Below are 20,022 nucleotides of genomic sequence, written 5' to 3'. Positions count from 1 at the left end.
ATTAGTCTACATGATATATTACTCAACTTTTTGCGGCATTTCTTACCCGATTACGAAAGGACAAGTGCTGGTTTTAACATTAATTATACCCAACTTGTTAAAAAATAGGTAGATTTTTTTAAAATATAATTTTTGCGGTCAAAATATGAATATTCTTAACAGATTTGCTGAATATTATCAAAATCGGCCAAATCACACAAAGAAACAAAAATACAAAATCAAAATCTTTATAATATTAGTGTGGATATTAGAACAGATATCGTCAAAAATTGTGTTTCACAACTATGGTATTCGACACCAACTAAATTCAAATTCAAAATTCTTTATTCAATTTAGGATGATATACATCACTTATTGACGTCAAAAATTACTTAAACTAAGTCTACTGCCGGCTTCCAAAGCGCAGGTGAAGAAGAAGCGGCGCAACAAACTTCACCGCAGCCTTTTCTCCAAGGACGTCAATTAACAAATGTATAAAATACATATATTAAAAATTAGGAGGACGAATTTACATCATTATTAAAAATGACAAAATTTGAATGAATAACTAGCCAATCATATTAGATTTATTTATTTATCCAGCAGTTACTTTATCCGTCAGGTTATGATATGATATTTTATCTGCCAGTGGTGAAACATTACCCTAAACTTCACAAATCACAAACACAACGGAGATATAAGTCGCCGTTTCGCCGCGACAAGCCGACTTCGCTACAAGGGACATTTTTATCAATCAAGTAGTTGCGGTACTAAGGGTTGTCGAATGAGACTAATCCCTATCCCCCCGTGGATGTCGTACGAGGCGACTAAGGGACATTTAGCCCTAACAGGCTGATAGGTAACAATAGCATTATACCTTGTAATTCTACAATTAAACTTTGTAACAAAGAAAAATATGATTTTAGAAAAAATATTATAATGTTGGTACTCTTTTAGAGAAATTTCTGTTTTGGAAAAAATTTAGAAATAGCTCTGTTAGAAAAATCTTTTTTTTCCAGTTAAATCGTCTCTTACAGAAAAATGTCTCTTTCAGAAAAAATGTCTCTTACAGAAAAATGTCTTTCAGAAAAATGTCTTTTTCAGAAAAAAAATCTCTTTCAGAAAACTTGTCTCTTTCAGAAAAAAATCTCTACAGAAAAATCTCTCTTTTATCACCACACGAGTTACAAAGGTAGGGCCGGTATCCCATAAGGGACATCCCTTTGCTGGGGTGTATTACACGGGACTGTCGGTAAGCCGCAGGGCGCGGTACACTCGGCCACAAATTATAAGCGTTTAACTTTAAATGTGAATGAATTAACTCTTTATATAACAACAGTCTTGGTCGTGTTCGTTGATGTAGTCATTCCAGCGATTAAGGGGGATTTATGAACTTAGTCATGATGATACTAACCCAACTAACTGTTTACCCGCGGCCTCGCTCGCGTAAATGCCCTCGGGAACAGTTTTTTCTTCGTATCAAAATGTGATTGGTATAGTTGAATTAAAATATCAATGTCGATTTTAAAATACACACAGCGCCATCTAGTGTTACTACAGATTCTACGCCAATCGCACGGGAACAATAGTTTTTTTCCTGGTTGAAAGGTATACTCTATGTCGTTCTCCATACTCTTAATTATACGAAATTTCAAGAAGATTGGTTGAGTACATAACGCGTTAAGAGGTAACAAACAAACAAACAAGCAAACAAACTTACTTTCGCATTTATAATATTAGTTGGGATTGGGATAGGTCAATAAACAAAGTGATAAAATCAAAGTAACAATTAACTGAGAACAGTAATAGGCGATCAGTATAATCAAATCTTTTGACGACCTCGGTGGCGCAGTGGTAAAGTTCTTGCCACTGAACCGAGAGGACCCGGGCTCGATCCCCGGTCGGGTCATGATGGAAAATGATCTTTTTCTGATTGGCCCGGGTCTTGGATGTTTATCTATATATGTATTTGTTATAAAATATAGTATCGTTGAGTTAGTATCCCATAACACAAGTCTTGAACTTACTTTGGGGCTAGCTCAATCTGTGTGATTTGTCCCAATATATTTATTTATTTACTTTTTGTGCCCAAGAAAATTTGATTAGAAGCTTTTAGAAATATCTATTACTAGCTGCGCCTACGGGGCTTCGCTCCCGTGGGAATTTCGGTATAAAAAATACCTTTTGTAATATTCCAGGTCACATTCTACCCGTGTACCCAATTTCATAACAATCCGTCCAGTAGATTTTGCGTGAATGAGTAACAAACATACACATATTTATACATCCTCACAAAATTTCGCATTTATAATATTAACAGCAAGTAATAATTGTATTAATAAGTAGTATTATACATGGCAAGGGTTTCGTCGTATTATAAAAACATATTAAATAATTATAAAAACAGTTGGTTGTGTTAAAAACTTATTAGTTTTAATACATTTTCGCGCGCAACTGTACCAGCACGACAATTTTTTACTCCATTGTGCATTGTCCCCTAACTCTTTAGCAAAGCGAGATGTATTGGTTTGTGTTTTTGTGTTACGCAGCTTGCGAACAGGCGTACGGCCCACTGTTTGGACAAAGGAGTTGCTAGACAAAAGCCGGACATGTGGCAATTATAATAAGTACCTAATATATACTTATAGAGACAAATGATATGTATTTTTGTTTGTAATGAATAAACTCAACTATTGGGCCGATTTTCATGAAATTTGGCACACACGTACAAAAGTTTTAGGTGTACCTAGCTACTTTTTTAAATTATCGTTTTACCCGTGCGTAGGCGGGACGGGTTTCTGCGGGTTAGATATTTATAATCCTATTAAACTTATGAATGTGAATGTTTGCGAGAATGTATGTGTGTATGTTACTCTTTCACGCAAAATCTACTGGACGGATTGTTATGAAATTTGGTACACTATGGTAGAATATAACCTGGAATAATACATAGGGTACTTTTTATCCCGGAATTCCCACGGGAGCGAGGTCCCGGGGCGCATTTAGTAACTGTAATACATATAAGACACATTTCTGTCAATTTAAGTATTTGGAGAAAAGTCTGCGGAGAAGTTTGTTTCGCCGCTTCTTCATCACTTTACTCTTCACGTCGTTGCGTGTGTGTTTTTTTATTTATGAAATGGAGAAGGCAATGACAATCAACTTCATTAAAATTGCCAAGAAAGTCGTCGTTTGTGTTTCATTTTCTTTATTGGCCGCGACCTTCGACCACGAGGATTACGATCCTTCGACCACGAGGATTACGATTGGTAAACTCAAACCTAGAGTGGGTTTCGACGCTCAACGGCCAAAGAAGAAACCGTTAAAGCGCTCAGATAAGAGAGAAAGAGAGTGAGTCACTGAATGAATGAAGAGCATCACTCACCAATATCCTTGAACTGGGGTCATCTAAATCTGAAAAGTAAATATTGGATTTGTATGTATTTGGTGTTATAAAAACTTTTGCTAAAAAACAATTGAACCGACTTTCGACATAGAAGAGAGTGTTCGCAGAGCGTTTCGACCGCTGCGCTCGCGCTGTCATTACAATTTTTCAAATTTTGACAAAGACAAGAATTAGTTTTACTAACTGACTTTGAAATAACTGGAGTAATAGTTTGTACTATAGTAATATCAATTTTATGAATAACTAGCTTTTGCCCGCGGCTTCCCACGAGTGAATTTCAGTTCTTAAAAGGAATGGAAGTAAAATTTCAATTATGCTTCCACTGGTAATATTTATTTTTATTACTATAATTCAAATTTGTATTTTTGTATCTTTAGTTCAATATGAATGATTGATTTTGGAAGTGATTCCCGCTCTCAAGAGCACGACGGATCGCAATGTCAGCGCGACCGCAGAGGTCGAAACGCTCTGTGTATTAGGGATGACTGCATGAGTGGAAGTCGGTGCAAGCTCTGGAGTAAGAGAATATAATTTTTAAGTAACAATATGACGAATCAAAATATTTTTGTTCGAGCAAGATTTGGCATAAACAGCATTCAAAGGGAGCGTTCAAATTCAAATTCAAAATTCTTTATTCAATTCAGGATGATATACATCACTTGTTGACGTCGAAAAATTACTTAAACTAAGTCTACTGCCGGCTTCCAAAGCGCAGGTGAAGAAGAAGCGGCGCAACAAACTTCACCGCAGCCTTTTCTCCAATTAACAAATATCAGTCTTATACTTTAGACGTCAGGCACATACCTACATTCGAAAATATTGGTACGTCTCTGATCAAAAGGTCCCAGATTTGAATCTTACTGACCACGTGACTTTGTATACAATACTGACTCATATAGTTTTCTCATATAGATAGACTCTGATGCTCTGTAAAGGAAAACATCGTTAGGAAGCCTGCACCCTGATTCACAGTTTAGTTCACCGATGCGTATACGGCTACTTGCAAATATTTTTCGGTAGGTTGTGGCAAGAGTCATGTTAGATGCCTATAGGCGACTTGAATAACATCTGACACAAGTGTTAGCAATAACACACTGGATATGAAATATACAGGGTTACTGGTATGGCAAACGCAAAATCTCCTAAAGACTACTTGGTAACATCAAAACAAGCCACTTTTATATTACGACTTTTTGTGATACGATTTTTTCTTTTTTCATATAAAAAAAAATAGAATCTAATTTGCGATTCTACACATCTTAACCCTATGTAATAGCCAAGCAACACGAGACAGTACAGTAGCGTTATGTAGCGGAATCGAACATAGAGTTAACGTTTTATAGAAACGACATTAAAACTAAAAAGTTTTTTATTTATTACTTTGAGACAAAAGTCGTAGAACAAAAGATGTTAGTCTCTATGTACCTTATGCGCCTTTGGAAGATTATGCGTTAGATACCAGTAACCAGTATTTAAGGCTACGTACCTGATCCAGGCAAGGCGGACACGTCGCTGATTCGCCCTAAATGAGAGTCATCCCAGTCGCTGAAACAAAAACAAGATAATCAAACACTTCTTACTCCCTTTATTAGTACTCGTCCGCACGAGCGGTTTTTCTACGCGCGTTAAAAATGCGATGGAATACCACTCAATTGACCGATCGAGTTAAGCGATAAGTCTACAAATCAACTTGGGACAAAAACACAATTTTTTTGTACGTATGTTTGTAACGCGATAAATTTCGAACCGTTGGTCTGATTTTGATGAAACTTGAAAGGTATGTAGGATCTATCAATAGAATTTTTAAATTCGTGGCGCATCAAAATCGGTTAAGAGGTTTTAATAAAAACTTATTCATAATTTTTTTTAAATGTATTGTGTTCGCGGCGTCTAAGGTCTAAGTTCGCGGCGGACAACTAGTATATCATATAATATAGCATTTGTAACCTGTCTTCATCCATGTTCTCCTTCAAAGGAATATCAGCGTAATTCACTCCCTTGAAGACCCTGTGTCCTGGTTTAAAATTGGGCTTGTATGTGACCTTCTTCCCGGGTAGACAGGGGGGTGTTTTGAAGACCATGAAGAAAGCGACTGCTATGGTTATCACGAACACTATGCCCAGGCATACGAGGCAAGCGTATTCCGAAGTCGCCAGCCGTTTTAATCTGTCAACACAATTTTATATTTTAATATAAAAATCATTCTTGGCGTAATCTTGGTTTTGAAATTTGAAATCTGTGGCAAGAATGTGTTTTTTACAAATATGTCATTAAATTTTAATAATGAGATGAGAAAATATATGTATTCGAACGAAGCTTTATAAATAAATATAATAAATAAATAAATATATTAGGACAAATCACACAGATTGAGCTAGCCCCAAAGTAAGTTCGAGACTTGTGTTATGGGATATTAACTCAAGGATACTATATATTTTATAACAAATATATATATATATATATATAGATAAACATCCAAGACCCGGGCCAATCAGAAAAAGATCATTTTCCATCATGACCCGACCGGGGATCGAACCCGGGACCTCTCGGTTCAGTGGCAAGAACCTTGCCACTGCCCCACCGAGGTGGTTAAATAAAAGCTTGTAACAATTTTATTTGTTAAACAAATAAAAAAAAACCCCCCGACTTTCAATATTTATTTGGCTACAACCGAATTTGATCAAAATCTAACAACCATAACCGCATGAAAATCAGCTATCAAATAATAAAAAAAAACGGTCTGCCTATCGTCAACACTCTTTGGGAATGCTATGGTTGCCTATTAGTCCCTTAGGCGTCCCATCGTGGTCTACGGGAAGTGCCCTATAGGTTTTGATTCCCTTGAAATCGCAAAATATGCGACATAAACGGTCATATTTTTTGATCGCGTTAACGTATAAGTATGATTTTTTCCCAACTGAAAGAGCTGGGTAAAGACCTGGCTATTTGGTATAAATTTCAACTTGATACCTTTACCGGTCATGACAGTCGGACAGACAGACAGACGGACAACGAAGTGATCCTATGAGGGTTCCGTTTTTACCTTGTATTTATTACGTTTAAGGAACCTACCTTACATTAGGGAACCCTAAAAACCGCTTCCAAATCGTTTCACCCGTTGATTTATTTATTTATATATTTAGTTAAACACAACGGTACACAATATGTATCCTTTAAAGTATTGATGAGCTACAACGGACAAACAGATAGATAGATAGAACCCCTCTTCTTGCGTCGGGGTTTAAAAAAGTTAAAATTAATAAACTTACGCGCAAGAGCCACAAGAACTGGTGTCTTTCGATCTTTTAGCGTTACCGCACGGACTTTTTAGTTTGTCCTGACCCTGAAAGGACAATATCTTATCTGAGAGTTTTCGGGTGAATTTCACGAGCGTTTGAACGCGACGTGTAGCGTTTCATTAGTGTCCGACATATTTTTTGAAAATGATTCTTTAAATCATTTTTTTTTTAAATTAAACATTTATAAAATTTACATTGTACCAGTACTTTACTTATTTATAAAATAGCATAATTAAATTGATTACTGTGTACGGTACAATTTAATAAACACTAATAAGAGCTCGGCTGAGTTGAAAACGCTCGTGAAATTGACCTTTTCCCTATTTTTTCCTCGGCCGTTAAGCGTCGGAGACCAGGGAACGCTTTGCTACACTTTCTTCCCCTCGTACAGGCTTTGGCATCTTTAGTTGTCAAACCATTGTCACACATGTCATCCTTGACGACATCGAGCCAGCGCTTCTTGTGTTTGCCTTCAGCCAGGGCCGGGCGGGAGCGGCATAGCTAGACATTTGTTCCCCACGTGATTTGTCGGATAACGCAAGACGTGGCCGCACCAGCGCAGGCGGCAATCTTAGAGTTTGTCTGCTATATCAAACACGCGAAGACTGCCACGAATGCGCTAGCTCTTCCCGCAGTTGATTCATACTCTGGGTTCGATTCCCAGCGCGGCCAAATAATTATTTGTGCCTGTGCTCACAAATATTTATTTGTGGGCTTGGTAATATATAAACACACTTACAGTTTTAACGGCGTGCACGTCATACTGTCTATTTTCGATGATTTGTTGTGATTCTCTGTTTCGGTCGCAGCTGCTTGATTCACAGGATCTCTAGAAAAAAACACAGATCGAAGACAAAGATTATTTATTTGCAAAAACATGAATTTACATTTTTTTACACACGTCGTGTTACAATGTGGTGTTAAAAGAAAAGCTTAATCCTACATGTTTCACCGTCCACGGGTATGCAAATTTAAACGGAGAGCATGCTATCATCCCACAAAACAAAATTGAATAAATAAAAGTAACTAAATTAACTAAATCTATCATTAAAGAATCGTTCAAATTATAATAAATTATAATAACATTTATCAATCAGCAAGGGCCCGACGTGCTTTTGAAATAAATTTAAATTCTGATCTTTAATTTGTTGTGGAATTGTGTTATAAATTTCAGGTGCCATACATACAATACTTTAACTTTTTTGACATACATTACATTATCTAGTTTATACTCCGATCGTTACAATAGAATGTTTCGAGGTTTCGACGAACTGAGACATCGTGGCGCTGATCTGGATATTTTTAATTCCAACTTGTCCCAATTCAAACGTATAATACAAATTCAAAATTCTTTATTCAATTTAGGATGATATACATCACTTATTGACGTCAAAAAAATTACTTAAACTAAGTCTACTGCCGGCTTCCAAAGCGCAGGTGAAGAGGAAGCGGCGCAACAAACTTCACCGCAGTCGTTTCTCCAAGGACGTCAATTAACAAATATAGGTCTTATATATATATATATATCCCCATACTTGATGAACTTAATATTTAAATACCAAATGTTGTGTAATATTAGTAAATATATCTCACTTAATACATTTATATATTTTTTTTTAAATATATATATGTATGTATAATTTCTAGATTCATACTCTGTACAACTGTGCATGATCTATGGATTACAGATTGGTTAAAGATAAATAAAATAAAAACTTATGTATGTATAATTTCTAAATTCATACTCTGCACAACTGTGCATGATCTATGGATTACAGATTGGTTAAAGATAAATAAAAAAAAAAACTTATCTACCATGTTTTTTAATGTTACATTTTGATTAACGTCTTAATAACTTACATTAACAATATAATCGGTTTTTGATCTAGACGATGAATATGGTTTTTTCTTTTTATGACGTTCCTTTTCATTCAGCAAATTGGTCTTCTCTGGATCACTGAAACAAACAGTGTCGACATTCAAAGATGTAGTTACCCTATTTGTGATTCTCAGAGCGTTTATTCACAGATTCGATAGCCATGGCCGCGCTGTCATTTCAATTTTTAAAATTTTAACATAGACAAGAACTAAGACTTTAAAATAATTCATCTGTATTGTGGTAATGTAAATTTTGTCAATGATTGATTTTGGAAATGATTCCTTCCTCAAGAAAATTGTCGGATCGTAATGACACCGCGGCCGCAGTGGGCGAAGCGATCTGAGAAGGTGTTTCTCAAAGCGTTTCGACCGCTGCGTGCAGTGTAGGTCCCTATCATGCCAGTAACGTCCCGTTTATATTATATACCTTATTATATAATATTTGGTTATATTTGACGAACCGAGAGGCCCCGGGTTCGAAACCCGGTCGGGTCATGTTGGAAAATGATCTTTTCCTGATTAGCCCGGGTCTTGGATGTTTATCTATATATGTATTTGTTATAAAATATAGTATCGTTGAGTTAGTATCCCATAACTCAAGTCACGAACTTACTTTTGGGCTATCTCAATCTGTGTAATTTGTCCCGATATATATTTATATTTATACATAATCAGAAAGGAATTAAACATAATGATTAATTACTTTTTCTCAAGCAGCATAATATCTTTAATTATCTTCAGCATGGGAGTGTGTGTTTCTTTGTCCAATTTCTTGCCATGGCTGTAAAATAGAACTCTAGTCATAATTATAAAAGAAAAGTATTCGCTCACGACAGCTTGTAATATGCTCGGATTATTATTGACGACCTCGGTGGCGCAGTGGTAAGGTTCTAGCCACTGAAACGAGAGGCCCCGGGTTCGATCCCCGGTCGGGTCATGATGGAAAATGATCTTTTTCTGATTGGCCCGGGTCTTGGATGTTTATGTATATATTTGTTATAAAATATAGTATCGTTGAGTTAGTATCCCATAACACAAGTCTCGAACTTACTTTGGGGCTAGCTCAATCTGTGTGATTTGTCCTAATATATTTATTTATTTACTGGTGAATGAATTTTGAAAATTGCTTGTGTATATCCAAAGTTTACTACCTATAAACCACAAACACTTTCGTCTATTTAATATTAGTGAAAAGCGTTAATGACCATGCGTAGTGGAGGTTAAAAGCAGGAACACGGACATTGGATTTTAATAACATGTATCCTATGTGTTATTCCAGTATATATTCGACTTGTATACCAAATTTCATCGAAATCTGTCTTCTAAATTTTGTGTTATCCTTACACATTAGAAAATAAAATCCCCAACCGCGTCTGACTGTTCGCGACAAACTCAAAAACTACCGCACGGATTTTCATGCGGTTTTCACCAACAGATAGTGTGATTCCTGAGTATGGTTTAAGTGTATAATTTATTGTGGTTTTACCCGGGCGAAGCCGTGGCGGGCCGCAAGAAACTAATATATGTAAAAGTTCGAATGTATAGAGATATATAGTACATAAGTTTGTATTACTCAACTATCGTATTTCCGTTCAGTATTTTTTGAGTTTATCACGTTAATACAAACAGACGCAACAGAAGAAATATTTTTATTATGTACTCGTATAAGGTAAGGATTGATTAATATTTGTGAGGCCAGCAGAGCTGTGTTTAAGTCGCTGTGTAACTAATAGACAAACCTTTTCAATCATTTATGCATACATATTTTAGGATTATAATTTGGATCAACCCCTAGATTTTAAGTAGATTTTAATATCACAATATGTTGCGTACGGTTATAAACAAACCTAACCTACCGACTCTGTAAACAAAATTATTTTTCTAAAGTTCCTTTTAAGGCGTGAAACCCCATTCTTAAACCAATCTAAGCTACAAACTATAAGAATTTTAAAACGATATCGATAGACGTATATGTAGTACAATGTGTCAAACTGTCAAATAAATACGTACAAGTAGGACACGAACCTGGGAATTTTCGGCCACAAAAACCAAAGTTTTAACTACACGACCATAAAAGATTGAATATTATAATTTATTATATAAATAAACATACCTTTTGTTGCTTTTCTCCATAATACTATTGTTTACTTTTGACATTTTGCATATAGTTTTCTTTTTTTTTTCTGTATTAGTATATATGTAATTGAGTCTTATGGTCGAAATCGAATGGTATAAATAGGTTTTATAGACTTCGCCACAAGTAAGTTAAGTTAAATCATGTAATTAGTATGTACCTACTCCGAAGTACTTACTAAATCCATGAGTTAAATAAAAGTAAAAAGTATAATCTGATCATGGAATTAGTAAGTACTCCGTACAACCGGGGTACTTACTAATCCAATGGTTCGTGTATTCGCGTCGACATCAGTCATCGACACTGTCAGACTTCGGCCATAGTAGTGTAGCCGGAATACGGAGTACGAGTATAACTGCACATTTATCCCGCCAGAGTACAGCACTGTATGTTAGGTACACAAAAGCTTTGCCGCCTTTTGCTGTGTCGATTAAAACGTTTATTTTAGAGTACTTTATTAATCCTTAAATTATGTAAGCATTCGTTTGTGAAAATATACAACAATGTAGCATATTCGGGTGCCGATATATTGGAAAAAGTCGTTTTCCATAAGAAAAAAAAAACTTCGAAAACTATGGGATACGCCTCACGCTGTAAAATTTGTTGCGGTCACGCGGTAAACGGTTGAAAAGAAGCTTGTAACACTTCACACGTGAAGACTTATTAAAATATGGACTTCATACAGGAAGGTAAGATCTTTAGTCAAAATCAAGTTTATATCAGTTTATGACCACAGTTGACCAAATAATGCAGAACATAACCTAAAATAGTGTTATTTTTTTCAGGATAATCCACTAAATCCTTCCTTTTTCCTTTAAACTCTCACCAAAATTGCTTAGAAGGTATTTTTGGCCCCAATTCTGCAACTATATTGAAAATTGGCTCTTTTTACCTCCATTGGCAATGTTTGTGTACCTTAGTTTTACCAGTAGTGCCATCTGCGCTGAGCTTTACGTAATATGCCCTATTACAATTACTTATTATTTTTTTAATAATTCGGCAGCGGTTCGCACAAATACAATATTTTAGACACATATACTCACAGAGAAAAACATTCTTTATTCAAATTATGATGATATGTACACATCAGTTAATGACGTCAAAAAATTACTCAAAACTAAGTCTACCCGACTTCCAAAGCGCAGGTGAAGAAGAAGCGGCGCAACAAACATCACCGTTGCCTTTTCTCCAAAGACAAATGAGTCTGAAACAGTTCTCCGACAATTGCTTCGTCTACGAATGTTTCGTCGACAGAATGTTTCGACATCGGGCGTTTGAACGACAGAACCCTTCATCTACGAACGATTCGCCGACAGAATGTCTCCTCTATTCTGTTATTAGTATTTCAGACTCAAGACAAATATTACATTTTACGACCAGCCGTCTGACTGACGTCAACACTTTGTCTATGTCTATACAAACTCCTGTGGCACGATTATGATTACAAACTGGGACCTTTCAATCCAAAGGCGGGCGTCTTAACTATTGTATTAGGTACGCTACCACTTCAATGATCCAAGATTCTTTTTGACGACCTCGGTGGCGCAGTGGTAAAGTGCTTGCCTCTAAACCGAGAGCTCCCGGGTTCGGTCCCCGGTCGGGTCATGATCGAAAATGATCTTTTTCTGATTGGCCCGGGTCTTGGATGTTTATCTATATATGTATTTGTTATAAAATATAGTATCGTTGAGTTAGTATCCCATAACACAAGTCTCGAACTTACTTTGGGGCCAGCTCAATCTGTGTGATTTGTCCTAATATATTTGTTTATTTATTTTATTCTATCTGCGCCGAAGATATCCAGAAATATCTGTTGACCATTCCTGCATGATCGTGTATCCGCCGACATAACTCCCAGGCCCTGGGGTGCACTAAATGCTTACCCCGCAATTATTTTGCGGTAAAGGTATCACATACAATTTTACTGCTGTTCCTAAGCCCTCTTTACATGGAGCGTTTTTATAATCGTTGTCAAACGCTGCAAAAAATAAGTCGCTGGAAAGCCTGCGATGGTTCACTTTTATTTCTTTCTTCTCGGGTGTGTTACTGCTAACACTGTTGTAAGATTTTATTCAAGTCGCCTAAACGTATCAGACACGACTTTTACAACTATCTGCCGACGTCTAGTGGCAGACCCAGATCACTGGACCACAGCAACTATTATGGCAATGCAAGGATATTGTAAATAATCCTACTTAATTATTATAAATGCGAAAATTCGTATAAGCATGAGAATGTTAACTGGAATGAGTTGTGGTATATTTGATTTGATTTCTGCAGCACGCATAAGGTGATCTGTATTTTTAATAATGTTTAGAGTGTGTATATATAATAGAGTGATCATAAAAAAATGCTTCATTATCCTTTCACGTCAATACAGAGCATTGGATTTGGCTCTCCAGCTGGAGAGTGACATTGGCTATATTCGGCTGTGTCAGACACTAGCTATTGCCAAAAAATTCACTCTTAACTTTTTTTTTTAAATAGAATAAACACTTTTTTTTTAAACGTTTGATTAGCTAACTGGCTGAATAAGCTTGCATGAGTGTAATATACAAAATTAAACAAGATGCCAGCTTAACTGATAACACCTCTTATATTGTAAAAACCGTAAAAACGCCCGCGTTTGAACGCCCCGCGTAATTCCAGCGTTACATACAACGCAATAAGCTTGAGTGATACTTAGTTTTTTATAGCTAATATTTCACCGACGCTGTAAACATATTAAAATAAATTGTTATTGATATTTCCACATTACTGTATTTCATATATTTTCTCACGAAATTACGGCTTAGCGCGTATGAGGGATAGAATATTTTACCTACCTTACCTTGTGAATAGGTGACGGGCCAGTGGTTAAGACTGTCCGCATGTGATCGAAAGGTCTCAGGATCGAATCCTACTCGTGCCACACGAGTTTGTATACCAATCTGCCTCATGTATAGTAGTTTTCATAGACCACCACTTGCTTCCGATGAAGGGAAACATCGTGAGGAAACCTGCACTTGTATTAGATAATTTATCACTGTATGAAATTAATATCGAAATGCCAAACCACAAAATCAATATAACGCTTTAACCGCTGATAGGCAACCGAACATACATACATACTTAAGTTTAATAAAAGCTTGTAATACCAATTAGTCTAGAACAGGCAACAAAACTAATACAGTTTACTATGATTTAAGGCTGTTTACAATAGCGTCAGTGCGGTATTTTTGAGGTGCCCCTCACCTCCCCCGCCCTGAACCCGCACCCCTCCAATGCGGAGTCTCTGGATGTAAACTTCGGTTGATAAATAAAGAAATAGTATAACCTGTGCATAGGGCTGGCACGATTTGCAAAATCAGAAATTCAATCCTACTAAGTTCCTATTTAAATAAAGTGATCACATTTCTGTTTTAAGGAATGATTTACAACGTTTAATATCAAACAATTGAAAAAAATAAGTAGATGAAGCGTAATATTTATTTATTTATATACTAATTGTTCGCCGCGAACTTAGACCTAACGTACATAATGAATTTTTGACGAGTTTTTTACAAAATTGTGAATATTTCAAAAACGATTGTGATGCCCCATGATCTTAAAAATTCTATTGGCCTACGACATACATTTTAAATTTCATCAAAATCAGACCAACGGTAATAAAGTTATCGCGTTACAAACAAACAAACATACATACATACATACAAAAAATGTATTTTTATCCCAATCTGACTTGTAGACCTCGCTCGCTTCGATCGCTCGGTCAATTATGCTAGAAATTTGATGTACTACACATTCTTCTTTCAAATTCAAATTCAAATTCAAAATTCTTTATTCAATTTAGGACGATATACATCACTTATTGACGTCAAAAATTACTTAAACTAAGTCTACTGCCGGCTTCCAAAGCGCAAGTGAAGAAGAAGCGGCGCAACAAACTTCACCGCAGCCTTTTCTCCAAGGACGTCAATTAACAAATATAGGTCTTTAGGGAAGTTGGACCCTCTCTAACACATCTTAAACCTCGTCTCTTCCCATCAGACTATATGAGGTTAAACGCACGTGTATTACTAATAAAATAGAAAAGTTCTTAGCTACCAGCCACGTGCAAAAATAAGCTGAACAATAGTGTTTTGTAATAATAGTTTTATTGCAAAACGCTATGTTCAAATTCAGAATTATTCAGAATTTAGACCTTCACAGGCACTTTTTCTCGTCAATCTTTATATTTATAGTTATTTCTCACAAGCTACAAACTACTGGCATTTCGGAACGCCCACTGCTGAGAAGAAATGCCGAAAGAAACTCATTTGAACAGTGTTGGTCCCTATCATGCCAGATCGGCTTACCATTATTGTTTCTTACAATGTATTTTTTTTCTTTCTAATAATATATAAATGTTGTAAATATGTCCAGCTAAAATAAGATTCTTTATCAGCAAAAACAAAAAACAAAACTAAAAAGACCATTTATTTCAACATATTTCAATTCCAGACAGCTCTGAAAAGCAAAGAAAGGGGAAAGTTTTAAAAATTATTAATTACTTTCTATACCTAGTTTTCTATTGCTACCATTACAACGCCTAACCTGTAATGGTAACATTTTTGTTTTATAAAAAAAAAAATATCCTAAGAAATTCTACACACAGACAGCCGGACAGAATAAGATTTAATTTTAAAACAACACAATTTTTTAAATTTATGGCCGTACTTAATAGTTGGCAATAGGTGGACTTAAGTCCACTTCGTAGCTTTAATATAAGTCATTCTCTGCAAGTAAAACTTTCCGAATAGGAAATGGCGGCAAAAACAGATAGATAGATAGATAGATAAACTCTTTATTGCACCATTCACAAAGGAGTACAGTTACAACAAGATATTCAAACATAATGAGTGCAAAGGCGGACTTATCGCTAATGCAATTTCTTCCGGCCAACCTTTGGATGGAAAGAGACACAAGTAAACTAAGAGGGTGCAGTAAACTTAACAGTATTAAATAATTAGACAAAAAAATAAAATATTAAAATAAAAAGATATAGAAGAAATATATAAACATACAGACAAGTGTTGTTATAGAACAATGAATAAATATATAATAGATAACAGTGTGATTTTCTCTCATGGTGACAACCCTAGCAGCTAATATGTGACTGACAGATGGTAGTAAATTACGAATGTCAGGTCAAATGTGAGGGTTCAGCGCGGGACGGCTTGTTTTTTATTTTTTTGCTCCAAATTATTCGAAAATATTGCATTTTTTTTTTGTTTTTAAATTACATTATACAAATACAGAGGTAGGTTTTTGTGTCGAGTGTAAACAAAACTTCAAAAATGTTCTTTTTCATGTGTTCACATTTGAAGGAAAATTGCAATATAGATCAATTTTTTGCGAACATAAAAGAATTATCTATACAAATTATTTACACTGGATTTTGCCCGTGGCTTCACGAGCGTTTATATTTTATGATGATGATTTTCATACAATATTTATATATATTATAATCATTTGGGGGTCGATTCTTGAAAATAAAAGTGGCCTATATTTAAGCGGGGGTCTTTAACGACATGCATATAAAATTTCATCAATATCGATCCAGCGGTTTAGCCTTGAAAGCGGAACAAACACACAAGTTATTAGCATTTAAAATATTAGTATGGATTAGTTATGTAACTTAATAACGCATAATAATTACTTAACTTAAAGTTTGTAGCTTGTGAGAAATAACTATAAATATAAAAATTGACGAGAAAAAGTGCCTGTGAAGGTCTAATTTCTGAATAAATGATTTGAATTTATTTTTTTAAATAGTAAACTTTATAAAATCACTTTTAATAATAATATATTTCAAACTTCAATTAATTGACCAAGGGAGCGAAGCGAGCGACTTGGGGCAAAAATACATTTTTTGTATGTATGTATGTTTGCTTGTTTGTAACGCGATAACTTTCGAACCGTTAGTCCGATTTTGATGAAATTTAAAAGGTATATAGGATATGTCAATAGAATTATTAAGTTCGTGGAGCATCAACATTTGGTTAAATCGTTTTTGAAATATTCACAATTTTGTTGAAACTCATCAAAAATTTATTGTGTTCGCGAGGTCTATGTATGCGGTGAAATAAGTATCAATTATTCCGTTTCCAGCATCGAAAACCACTTCTCACAAGAAACGCTCACGCTTGACCACTTCGAAGTGAAGCTACCTGTATTTATAGGAGGGCGGACTTACCCCCAAGGGCAGAATAAACTTCACTAGTGTACGTCACCCGACCCTGTCTATTCTTGAGCCTAAAGGGATCAGGAAAGGGCTAAATTGTTTAAAATATGGCTCACGCTATTGTGGTGACATTTATTTTCAGGTTGTATGTGGTTCCGCCTTAGAATAAGACCACAATTTATATTCATATCTCCTTTTCTCAAGGTCGTCTCCGAGAGAAAATAGGGTAAAAATAAACTGTACCTATCAGTAGAAAATTCACGCGGACATATTTAGGTATAATAAACTTGACGACCTCGGTGGCGCAGTGGTAAAGTGCTTGCCTCTGAGCCGAGAGGTCCCGGGCTCGATCCCTGGTCGGGTCATGATGGAAAATGATCTATTTCTGATTGGCCCGGGTCTTGGATGTTTATCTATATATGTATATGTTATAAAATATAGTATCGTTGAGTTAGTATCCCATAACACAAGTCTCGAACTTACTTTGAGGCTAGCTCATTCTGTGTGATTTGTCCTAATATATTTATTTATAAAAAGTAATTGATCGAACGAGCGAATGTCTACAAATCAACTTAAATTAAGGTCAAAAATACTTTTTTTGTGTTCAATACAAATTATTGTGTTCGCGTGGTCTAATATCGCGGCGAACAACTAGTAATATAAATGTAAAAGTGAGTTTGTTTGTCCGTCTTTCATGTCAAAACAGCTCTGTTGGTTTTAAGTGATTTTTGGTTTGGAGATAATTGGGATTTCCACAATGTCTGTCTGGTTCTAAAACACACGATTAAGAAAAAATGCCCCATGCCAGGCGAACTTAGCAAGGTGGACCACGACCGACGCTCGGATTTTGATGCAATTTTCACTATTATTTTAGACAATTTATTCCAGAAAGTTTATAGATTTCGTGGTGCGAAGCCGGGTCGGCTTGCTAATAGCTAACGTAAACATCCTAATAAAGATACCAGGATATTATCCAAGACGAAATAAGACTAAGTCGTAAACATTGAGGTTTACATAGTACGGATACTGTCGTGGATGGGATGCGGTGTAGCAAGGCATGAGTGGCAGCGAAAAGAGGACAATCGTCCATTTTATTAACACTCGTAATTTTTCACAGATATATGTAGCGGGAGCTAGGTGATTATGCTCGACCGCCACAAAGGGAAGATCTTCCCGCCAGGCTCTAGGTGTTGCGCCTGAGCACCGCACGGCTCCGACGGTGTCGTGTCGGAGGTTGTATATATGCTTCCAATCGTAAACGCACTGTCTGCGCGGTCTAGGCTTGTTAGCTTCTGTCGTGAGTCGACCGTAGCGCCATCTGTCCGTAGAGTCGTGGATCACTTGTGTGGCTTGTTGTTTGGTCGGCTTTTTACATCTGCGGCGTTGTGCATGTGGCGTGGTAGATGTCGCCACAGATATATTTGTAAGACCTTATTAAGGATGGATATAATATATATACATTATGGATGCAAATAAAGATTTGAATTTGATTTTTTTTAATATAGTACTAGCTTTTCTGGCGCGCTTCGCTCGCGTTAACTTTCCGAGATGAAAAGTACCCTGTACATGTGTCCTTCTCCATACTTCAAACTACATGTATGCAAAATTTCAAGAAGATTGGTTGTGCAGATAGGGCGTGAATAGGTATCAACAAAACTTACTTCCGCATCTATAATATTAGTTAAGATAGTGGCGAAAGGAGTATACAGATTGTGTGATGGTAAGCAAACACCACAGGCCGTGGTCACCGGTAACCAGATACGGCCAACTTCTTGAGAAAGTGACAGATACTCTTCGTGAAAGCCCCAATGTCGAAACTATTTGGGAACACCGCTGAAGGAAGTTTATTCCATAGTTTAGTACAGCGCAGGAGGAAATTACGTGAAAAACGGACTGCAGTTGAGCGACAACCGTCAAGATGGTGGGGGTGGAAATTCTCCAGTATCTATTAAGCAATATAACAGTGCTTTTCTCAGCAATCGATTGAATTTGAATTTGAATTTGAATTATACAGTTTGTGAGTTTGTATGTTTGAGGAGGGTAATTTCTGAAACTACCGAACCTGTTGAAATATAGAACGCACCCTATTCTGACAATAGATAAACGTCAAGTCGTGTATTTTTTTCCCGCCTTCTGCGTCTCTCTTCCCGCGCTGCTCTGTCTGTAATGTGCTGGTTCTATTATCACTAATAAACTAAACTTAATTAATTATCAGTTTTTCTTTAGGTTATGGGCCCAGTTATCAGATATTCATCTTTGAGATACTTACTTTCACTTGGAGTTAAGTATAATCTGGATATAGACCAGATGGATGCTGTGTCAGCGTTCCTGCAGGGTGATATAGAGGAAGATATTTTATATGTTCCACATTTAAGTGCTAACTTGTTATCAGTTAGTCAGTTGTCAAAAAATGGCTGTCAAGTTACATTTAATAAAACTGGCTGTGAAATATTTAATGATAAAAAGCAATTAGTAGCAACGGCGAGACTGACTAATAACATGTACAAATTGAACACATTTAAGGCCAATGCATTTGTTTCAACTTCAGATAGTTATAGCATGAGCACATGGCATAGGAGAATGGCCCATCTTAATTATAATGATGTAAAGAAGTTACCACTATGCACTGAAGGTGTAAAATTAATTAATAAATCTGAAGATGTAGGAAACAATTGTGTTACATGTTTGAAAGGGAAACAAACAAGATTTCCATTTAATAATACTGGTATGAGGGCTTGTGCTCCATTAGAATTGATTCATTCAGATCTCTGTGGCCCCATGGAGACTATATCTATGGGTGGAGCCAGGTCATGGTATCAGGCATCAAACAACAGCTCCATACACTCCGGAGCAGAATGGGTTAGCGGAGCGAATGAACCGCACCCTTGTAGAAAAAGCCAGGTGTATGCTGTTGGACGCTGGACTATCAAAGAGGTATTGGGCAGAAGCAGTAGAGTCAGCTGCTCACATTATTAACCGATCTCCAACTAGAGCTCTTAACTACATGACACCACTGGAGAAATTGACAGGTAACAAACCAAACATTTCTCATGTAAGAATTTTTGGCTGTAAAGCCTTGGTACATGTGCCGAAAGAGAAGAGATTGAAGTGGGATCCTAAA

At 36.2% G+C, this 20,022-nt stretch overlaps 1 protein-coding gene across 4 annotated transcripts in view; it reads right to left on the bottom strand.

The window, feature by feature from the left end:
- LOC128681630 (uncharacterized) overlaps positions 1 to 20,022 on the bottom strand; it is a 67,198-nt gene that overhangs the window by 23,990 nt on the left and 23,186 nt on the right. For 2 of the 4 annotated variants that reach the window (XR_008406034.1, XM_053765658.2), the window contains exons 1-8: positions 10,676 to 10,739; positions 9,266 to 9,343; positions 8,545 to 8,641; positions 7,424 to 7,513; positions 6,655 to 6,728; positions 5,333 to 5,551; positions 4,872 to 4,930; positions 3,365 to 3,393 (exon numbers count right to left, since the gene is read on the bottom strand). Coding sequence is in view for 3 of the 4 variants with exons in the window: in XM_053765658.2 (XP_053621633.1) it covers positions 3,365 to 3,393; positions 4,872 to 4,930; positions 5,333 to 5,551; positions 6,655 to 6,728; positions 7,424 to 7,513; positions 8,545 to 8,641; positions 9,266 to 9,343; positions 10,676 to 10,719 (690 nt within the window). In the remaining variant the exon portion in view is untranslated. Of the gene's footprint in view, positions 1 to 3,364; positions 3,394 to 4,871; positions 4,931 to 5,332; positions 5,552 to 6,654; positions 6,729 to 7,423; positions 7,514 to 8,544; positions 8,642 to 9,265; positions 9,344 to 10,418; positions 10,449 to 10,675; positions 10,740 to 20,022 lie in introns of those variants that run through there. The other 2 variants (XM_053765661.2, XM_053765660.2) reach the window with 2 other exon arrangements.

Source organism: Plodia interpunctella, chromosome 27, assembly GCF_027563975.2.
Source record: "Plodia interpunctella isolate USDA-ARS_2022_Savannah chromosome 27, ilPloInte3.2, whole genome shotgun sequence".
NCBI classification, from domain to species: Eukaryota; Metazoa; Arthropoda; class Insecta; order Lepidoptera; family Pyralidae; genus Plodia; species Plodia interpunctella.
Note: the sequence above shows the minus strand (reverse complement) of the source record. Positions and strands in the feature narration are given on the sequence as shown.